This window comes from Morone saxatilis, unplaced genomic scaffold (assembly GCF_004916995.1).
Source record: "Morone saxatilis isolate NCDOM2014 unplaced genomic scaffold, NCSU_SB_2.0 Contig23, whole genome shotgun sequence".
NCBI lineage: Eukaryota > Metazoa > Chordata > Actinopteri > Moronidae > Morone > Morone saxatilis.
Genome location: NW_023339796.1, coordinates 23,704,158 through 23,714,044, shown reverse-complemented (window position 1 = coordinate 23,714,044; position 9,887 = coordinate 23,704,158). Strand labels below are relative to the sequence as shown.

At 37.8% G+C, this 9,887-nt stretch overlaps 1 protein-coding gene across 1 annotated transcript in view; it reads right to left on the bottom strand.

Annotated features, from left to right (window-relative positions):
- Positions 1 to 2,426: 2,426 nt before the first annotated feature.
- The window catches only part of LOC118334851 (choline transporter-like protein 5-B), a 42,229-nt gene continuing 34,768 nt past the window's right edge, over positions 2,427 to 9,887 (bottom strand). The window contains exon 21 of the mRNA XM_035670923.1: positions 2,427 to 2,432. Within this exon, the coding sequence (XP_035526816.1) occupies positions 2,427 to 2,432 (6 nt within the window). The remainder of the gene's footprint in view (positions 2,433 to 9,887) is intronic.

Here is a 9,887-nt window from a genome sequence, read left to right as displayed (position 1 = left end):
GGAAAAACTGCCTTTTAAGAGGAAGAAACCTAGGACAGATCCTTCGGCTCTAGGTGGGTGGTCGCCTCGACCAGTTGGGGTGATGACTAGGTCAAATCAGTGAACTAATTCAGCTGTTGAGTTTCTTTTATTAAAATGTTTACATATATTCTCATCAAAAACCTGTTTTATGTCTACGGTAACGCAGTAGTTTTACTGCAGTGGTGCATTGGCCAAGGGCCAGATGACAGCTAAAGGTCTAGTGTGTAGGATTTAGTGGCATCTAGTGGTGTGGTTTCAGATTACAGCTACCTTGCTTCACCCTCTTTAAGACGAGAAGGAGGAAGTACAATGGCTTGAAACGCAAGTAAAAAAGTAAACACCCCTATAAAGAGCCAAACAAGGATTCCTACATTCTGGTGGTTATACACTAATGAATACATAGTTATGCATATTATATTCCCTTTCTGCCAATAAATCCTTCAAAATGTTACACACTGGACCTTCAAGGAGGGTAGAGGTTTGAAAGAAAATAAATGCAATGGCCTTTTTACCCTTCGAGAGAGAATACTTTCTCCCTTCCTTACAGGCTGAGGGAAATTCAGTCAACTGTGATTTTTCCACAGATTTTCCAAATGGATATCGTAAAACATTGGACAAGTGAAACCATCTGCATGGCTTGATACCATTATGGGTAAGATAAAGATAAAATAAAGATAAAATATGGGTAGTTTAGTTAAGTTTCTGTTTGAGCTGACCTTAATGCAGATTAAAAGATAGTTCATATATACAACTAAAAAAAAATAAAGGGCAGAAAAAGCAGTATTATCCTATCACACTCAGCAATAGTTGCTGCAACTTCCTTAATACTTCTCAGCTTCACCAGTTTGGCTTGTACCTGTTAGAATGGCAGAGAGCAATCCATGTTTCCAACGTCCATTGTAAGACTCAACTACCAGATGAAACTTTTTTTTTCAGCAAACTTTTTGCTGACCTCCAGTATTCTATGTTCTCACCTTGCTTCAGTTATGTAGAAATGTACTCAGGGCAGGTCACCCATAAGAGGGGAAAAACTTTCTGGAGCCCATCTGCTAGAGGGGCCCATTGAGGCCAGCAATAACCCCATTATCCTAGATATAAGCAATGATTAGAAAGCTGCCATGCTGAAGACATAAACGACAGCCAGAAGGGCTAACTTTACAGCTAATGTTAATACCCAAAAGGTAGCTAGTGTCATCTTCACCAATGTGTGTCTATTCCACATGGGACGAATGAATGCCAGTGAACCCCCAATCCACTGGACTTTTGGACAGGAGGAAATGGGGATCAACCCCCAACACTGTAATCAGTGGACCACCCTCTCTACCACCTGAGACAAAATGTTTATGTTTTTGAATAATATGGGAAATGCTACATTCAAACTATTGACTGTATAACGACTGGATGACTTAATGTCATCATTCCTTTTACATATCTGTAATTCCACTCTAAACACAAAAGGTAATTCATATGGACTGTCCTCTGTCAATAGAATGAAACAGGATTTAATGGATGGATAAGACAAAATGCAGTGCACTAGGCTTTGTGTGTGTGCACAGTGTGTGAAGGACAGGAGAAGGGGTTGGTGTTAGGGCTAAATTGTCAGCCAGGATGGATTAACATAGCTACATGCTAACTTATTTTACTTTAATAATGATATCCCAATGACATGAAGACCATCTGCTATAGAACACACAAGCACACACACACACACACACACACACTTAATAACTTGGCAAGTTTCCAACATGATTATCCTCTAAGTATGATATGTTACTGAGACTAAGCCTTGAGCTGTACCGCCGTTTTGGAATACTGAAAAACAGGATTTCAATCAGTTTATGATTTCAGAAATGTTATTAATAAATTACTTTAGGGGCGGCTGTGGCTCAGAGGCAGAGTGGGTAGTCCACTAATCTAAAGGTTGTTGGTTCGATCCCCGGCTCCTCCCGCTACGTGTCGAAGTATCCTTGAGCAAGATACTGAACCCCAAATTGCTCCAAGATGCTGTGCATCGGTGTGTGAATGTGTATGAATGCATTAGTTTCTGTTCTGATGGGCTTTGCCATCACTGAGTGAATGTGTGTGAAAGGGTGAATGTGGGACGTAGTGTAAAAGCGCTTTGCGTGGTCGGAAGACTAGAAATGCGCCTTGAGTCCAGGTCACCATTTACTTAATCCAGAATAACTTGGATTAATGGGTGAATATGGGGAAGAACTCAATAATAATTCACAAAACTATCTGGATAAGACGATCAGGATTCAGGCCCCTGTTCTGCGTTGGCTTTTCAATATTATCTTATTATTGCATGGTGATGCAGTTCACAAGAAAGTTTCCAGTGTCTGCAAATTGATTTTTTGAGCTGAAACTAATGTCTGCCTAGAGTCCATTCTAAATCACTGATCAGTTCACACCTGGTAAAAGAAATGGAGGATTTAGAGCATGGAATATAAAATGGTATTCAGAAAATTCTGGATCTCTATGTAGACGAACAGAGATAAAATCCCTAAAAAAAAAAAATCACTAAATATTTGCAGTTAAAAAGCTACGGACAGATAATGTGCATAGAAGGGAAGGGCCATGTACCTAAATATTACAGGATATTGGTAGAATATAGTACTGGATCGTCATTAGATAAATTAAATGCTTGGAAAATGGATACACAAGAAGATCTTGGTGAAACAGATTGGAATGATGCTTGTTTAAAAGCCCCAAAACAGACAATAAATAACAAGGTTTAAATTACTTCAATATAAGTGGTTATTGAGAATGTATATAACTACTGTCAAACTTAAATCATATGTCTTCTAATATTCTATGGGAATCCAGATCCAAATCTTGAAAGGATGTTATGAAATGTTTGTCAGATATGTTTCATACCAAAATGTGCCAAACTTTGTCTGCTTGGAATATATCCTAAGGACTTTATACAAACATCGAAACGGACTAAACTTGTAGTCTTTGGACTTCAAGCCAGGGAGCTATTGCGCTATGTTGGAAGAGTATGGATGCACCATCATTGAGTATGTGGATAAGGTAGCTTTTGGAGTCTATCAGTCCGGAAAGATAGCTCTGGGAGCGTTACATAAACATAATTAAAGATGTCAATCAAAGCTTTTCCTTAAAGTAAATTGTAACACAAAAAACAATTTGTTTATATATATATATATATATATATATATATATATATATATATATGCACTCCTATGTGCTGTAGCCAATAGCTACAAGACAAATGGACTGTTCTATATTTCACTTATGTGTTTGATTGCTTTGAATTGATGTCAGTTTTGGGAAACTGAAGTTTGCAATTACACTAGTAGATGCTACTAAATCCTACACTCTGGACTTTTAAAATTAGAGGACTTTCGCCATCATAGTTATGGTTAGGAGACTATCCTTGTCATGCTTAAATGAAACCTACACTCTTAGTGTTAGGGACTGTTAGTGGGAAACAGGAAACAAAGTGGTCTCACGCTTTAGTCCCACATGTTGTTGACCCATCTATCCCCCATTATGGGGCTCTATAATAAGATCACCTGACTTCCTCATTGGCTCCCAACAGACATATAATTAACCAATTTACACAACCACTAAGCACTGTTGTCGGTAAAATATAAACATGGCTCTTTTTAGGCATTTGAACAAATGAACAATTCTGTCCATTTTCTCTTTGCAGTCAGAAAACATATGCAGAAAGTCTGGCCAAGATTAATCTTTCCACTTCAACTACATTAATTCAGTTAAAGTTACAGTAATCAACCATGATGAGAATGTGTGCGCGCGTGTGTGTGTGTGTGTGTGTGGTGTGTGTTGTATGGATTCAATAGTGAAGGTCGTTCCTGGTCTTTAGGGACAACGAGAGAAATGGGATCACAATTTCATTAGAGCATAAGTACCATATCAGCCAAAAGAAATAATAAACTAATGGATTATAGATTAACTGAAAGAGTCAAAAGATTATCCAGCCCTCTCTCTCTCACACACACACACACACACACACACACACACACACACACACACTTCACTTCTCACTCTGTCTCGCACCATGCTGTTCCTTCCTGCTGTTTTACCACTATTCTCTCCTTCAGTTTCATTTTTCATTTCTACATTTTAATATTGAACATATATCATGTGTCACATTACTTCTTTTCTTTACTTTTTACTTTACAAATAAGAAAAAGGTTAAAAAAGTCTTTACTTATAAAGAAGGAACTCAGCCAACAGGTACTGCCCTATATCGTTTGTCTTTGATGTTTGAACACTGGATCAGAACTAATGTTATTTATTGTGGCTCAAGGCGGTGGTAAACCATAAACTCCCCTGTTCTGCAAGGTAAAATTATTGCTTTAGTCAAAGCAATCTGCTGTCTTTAAAGAGAGCATTTTGTTATAACTGTCCAACAATTTTGTATTGGATTATATAAGTATTGTATATATGACAAAGTTACTTTGATTGACATAACAGCTTCAATTCACCATCGGAGAGGGCTGTCTGACGGCAAGGTAAAGTGGTGGAAATATTCAAAATATAGTTTACACGTTTTTAAAATAGGCTAGGTTTTGCTGCTGCATTGTCCACAGAAGTACTTGCAAGCAGTCTTTCCAGCATTTTTGGTCAATTTCTTGCATTTTTCCCCTTGTGAAAAACAACTTTTGGTACTCGATAAACTCTCCTTCTTGTGTGTTCTTGGTCTGATCATTTTGAGCAACTGTAACAGCTCAAAACAGGCATTTTGAGAGTTCATGATAGTTCTTCCAGTGTAGAAAATCCCTTGACTTCATGACTTGACTTGACTTGACATCATGTGCAAATAAGCTGTTGCATGGATTGTGCTACCTTACGGTAAATCAAAGAGAAAAATCTGAAATTCTGCAATGGGATATTTTTTGCACTACAATAGAACTCAATGGATACCAGTAAAAAATAGCTATGGATATAAAATTTAATTTTTTTTTTAAAATAGATTGGTACGCTGAGGCCTGGGAAGTGTGCAATGACTTGGTGTTCTGCTTGTTTTGTTGTTTTATTTGTTTTAATCTTTTATTGGATGTGTCATGAGTGTGTATGTTAGCTGCTATATGTATAGCATGTGTATTTATTGTCTGTAGGGGCAGCTTCTACTATGCACTACGCACTTTGAGTCCATGACAAATTTCCCCTAGGGGACAATAAAGTATATTCTATTCTATTCTATTCTATTCTAAGATGAAGAGGAAATTTCACGCTTTCAGCACGACAACAACCAAAGAATACTCCAAATCAAACAAAAGCATGCTTCAACCAGAAGAGTCAAACGTTTTGGATAGGCCACAGCCAGTAGCCGCAGATCCTGAATCCCTTTGAAAATCTGTGGGGTGATCTGAAGAGGGCTGGTACACAGGTAATTCTGACAAATTTGAACACAGCTTTGGTAAGAAAAGTGGGCAAATATTGCCAAGTCAAAGATGGGCCATGCTAATTGACTCAAGATACCCCAAAAGACTGAGTACTGTAATAAATCAAAGGTGCTTCAACAAAGTATTAGTTTCAGGGTGTGGCACACTTATGCAAACAGGTTTATTGTAATTTTTTATTTTATGATTCTCGCCCTTAAAGATTTTTAGCTTTTGTTTTTCAATTGAATTTTCATCACATTAAAGGTGGAAAAAGTTTGGACATGATTTATCTTTGTCTCATTTTTTTACATCACAAAAACCTGGCATATTAACAGGGGTGTGTAGACTGTTTATATCCACTGTAACTTTCATTCCACTGAATGGGAATATAGTATTTAGGTTTTCCTACTACATCGATTGTGGTCACTATATTTTAGGTCAAAATCAATAGTCTGAAATTTGGCTGCAACACCTTCCCTAAATTCAGAGCACATGTAAAGCTATCATTACTTATGAGAGTGTAGACGCAATGTGGACTGACAATAATTACTTAGTTAGTAATTAATTAGTTCTGCAACTCAGACAAATAATGCTTATTATCTTTGCATTTTGGATTCAAGAAAGCTTAATGTTCATGTGGTTTATAATATAAATCATAATGTTTATGTTGTAATATTTTATCAAATTTCTTCAGTTCTGCTGGCTTTTTTATGCTGTGCAGCATTGTGTCATTGACCTGTGTCTTTGCTGCTGCAGTTATGTGTTAGGCTAGCAACAGCAACTGATCAGTTTTTCCCTGTTCTGATTAACTCTAACCATCCCCTATCCCACCCTCCTATGTGTATTAAGACATCTATTCCCTGTCTCTTTGCTAGTTTGTCTTTGCTCTTTGTATAAAGCCTTCTCCCCTATTGGATTTGTTTGCTTATTCGCAGACAGATGTTCTGTGTACCAAACCTTTTTATGGCCTCTGTCTGAGTTGGGCTGTTGGTTTAAGTACTCAAGTTTGCCTAAAAACGGAGGCATTTCATTATTTTACAGATATTGTTGGGACTCGGGCATTCCAGCTAGAAACTGGGTCAATCTGGACAAACCAGTACATCTGGTCACCATGTTATTGACAATTTTGGGTGTAAATTACAAAATTATGGTAGATTGGCCGTAGTGTTAATCTGTCAGTATGATGGATGGCCTTCAGATTTTTTTTAGTCAATGACAGATAATATTCAGTTAATGTGAGCCCTGGTTGTAGCCTCTAGGGGATACTAAGAGATTATTATACTTTTTTGCTCTGTTGCTGTGTTCTACACAGTACCTGAATAGGACCAAACAAGGTGCCAGTACCCTAATTCAGTGCAACCCTAACCTTAAACACAACAAACTCCTAACCCTAATTGTTTTGTCGTTTTTTATCCTATTTATTTTTCTTAGCATTAAGCTAGCTGTGTTTACACAGAGACACATTACCACAGACGTTAAGGAGTAACTCACCAATTATTTCATGACTTTAATTGTATATCCCTTGGGGGAGAAAACAGACCTCCTGGACCCTGATATGCACCTTTGCAGCAGATCAAAAGTAGAGTGGAAGAAATGAGGGGATAATTTAGAAGCAGCCTCAGATCTTAGTGAATAAAACCTACTTGTGTTGATGTTGGAAAACAGTGCAAGTATAAAGCACTTGAGGAAAAAACTGAATTGGGCGAGACTTTGAAGCACAGCGATGATAGATCACACAGCATTTGCTCTTTGGCTGTTTAGCTACTGTTTTTTGAAATGATTCATCTCTGCATCTCTGAAAGCTGAGTCGATTTTTTTTCTTTGTTTGTGTGAATTTAATCACTGCACAGACACAATCCCTGTCACAGTGTGACACCTCACTTCAATTCCTTCGTCTGAATTTGCAGATGCGGCCAACATTGTTATGGATCTCCTGTATTTTTTTCAGAGTGATTATGATAAACGGATGTTTTCTCTCGCCCGCCCATTCCCAACCTATTCATCACAGGGCCAATAGAATATAAAAGACCACAACAGAGGCTTTTAAAGTGCCTCACAATGGAGGCAGCGGCACAGAACTCGTGCATTTAGCCTCAAGGGGCCAGTGACAAGGATAACACAAGGGCCCAATATTTTTATTCCACATACGCACACACCCTATCTAATAAGATACCACACAATGTCATAGGATATGTCTTCTGCCATACAGTCCTGTCCTTTTCGTTTTGCTGATGATGACTTCTGGCAAACTGAGTAAATTCCTGTCACATATAGTGAGGACAGGAGAGACAGACATATTGTTATGCTGCATGAGATGGTGACGGATGTGGTGTATAAACGCTGACTGGCCACAGACGCACACACAACCGGGCAGGTTGTGAAAAGTCTTCCTGGCTGCTGTTTATTGTCGGCATGACACTTGCTTTGTCTTTTTAGCTCTTTAATTTCTTTAATCTAGTCTGGGCATCAAAAGGACTACAAATTAAGTCTTTTGAAGCAACCAACTGAATATCGTTTTGTAAAATTTAATTTCTGTAGTTATTTACTACTACAGACAATTCCAAAATAGAGATGGTACTCTAGAGTGCCATCCTCTAAGTATTTCAGAAAATCAAATACAAATGCCCAGAAGATACAATTAAGTTGACCTTAGAATTAGAAGGAATAGGAAAGAGGAAAGATGGGGGATAGATTTTTGTAACACAATCCACAAAATGACTGGAGGAATATTGGAGGACGATTACAGTTACATCAAAAATGATTTAATTAATTAATTTTGAGGAAGACGCTCTTCCATCAGTCTGTCTTATGAAAGAACGTCTGGCTCTGATGAGCAAGCCTGCACTAAGTTCATCAAAACAGGAAGAGAAAACATTTTGATGAAATGAAATGCCACATACAATGAAATGCTTATTTTCAAAAGGTGTTCTAGACAGCAGCCCAAGACCCCCCTTCAAGAATGGTTGTTTGGTCCGCACCAGAGTTTGGACAAAAATGCCAAACGAAGGCCACCAAAGGGGGAAACGCTGGTTCAGTTCAACCAGGCTACACAATGCTGGTGTGAACCCACCCTTTTATAATATTTTTTCAACTGGTCGAGGCAGACAGCCAACCACCTAAAGCTGGGGTCTGCTCAAGGTTTCTGCCTCTTAAAAGGAAGTTTTTCCTTGCCACTGTAGCCAAGTGCTTTCTCATTGTGGGAACTGTTGGGTCTCTATAAATAATTTATTAGTACTTTATAAGTAGTACAGTCTAGACCTGCTTTATATGAAAAGTGTCCTCAGCTATACAAATACAACTGAATTGAATTTAAAGCGACCCAACAGTTCCCATTACTGTACTGCCTACTACAGTAGGTCATTAATGAGAACTGACTTGGTCTATTCATGTCACAGAGCATACTTTATTCTCTGTGTACAGTTGTCTCAGGTGTTGTCCAAAGCTGCAGTGTGCCCTTTCTAGTCTGAATTAAAGCCAGAGATGATTAATCATGAGCAGCTGATTGTAGCAGGCCTCGATTCAACAATGTTCTTGTCCAGGACTGAATTATAGAGTGGACGTTCACACTGGCTGTGATTATTTTTATGCAAATTTCTACCATGATGAGATTATTGTTGCACAGTCTTGTACTCCTGTATTAGCAAGTATGGCTGCATCTCTTTATCTCATTCTACAATCATGCAGATGTCAAAGAATGAATCTGAGTCCGACAAAAGACTAAAAATATATTAGGTAGTGCACACAATATCATGAACATCTGTAACACATATTACACTATTTTATTTTCAAAGCGTATAATGCTGTGAGAGACACTATAGAGTTTTATCTAATCTATAAGTGGATGCTGAACTTGTTTTATAAAAAATGTGGGGGAGGGGAACTGTTGCATAATGTTATACTTCAGAGATCAGTCACTCAGTCACAGTAATCCATCACTGCAATAAACAAGTACTGACAGGTTTGTGTTGCAAAGTTGCATCAGAGTTGAAAGTTAATTTTCTGTTTCTCTGACTTCTGCAGATAGGAACTTATTGACAGCTGTTAACAGTTAAACTGCAACTTAACTATTATTTTCATTATAGATTCATTTGTCAGGTTCTTTTGATAATAATAATGACAATAATTAATGAGTCTATAAAATGTCCAAATATGAAAAGTGAAATCCTCATATTTGACATACAAGGCTTGACATTTTTGCCTGATGAATGACTTAATGGCAATCCATCCAATAGTTAGTGAAAATATCCACTTAAAAGCCTAGTGAATGTTTTCGCAGATACTTCAGATATAAACATTTCCTTATCATTTTGGAAAAAGAACATTGGAAAAGAAATGTTGTTTTTCCACAAAGTGTATTTGCCACATTGGAATGAAAATGCAGTTTTTAGGAGACACAGTTGCTGGTTGTATGTCAAATGTAATCAGATTATAAAAATAAGTAACCTGACGCGGACCTTGTTGACCCGGGCGACGTCCGAGCCGGTGTGACTC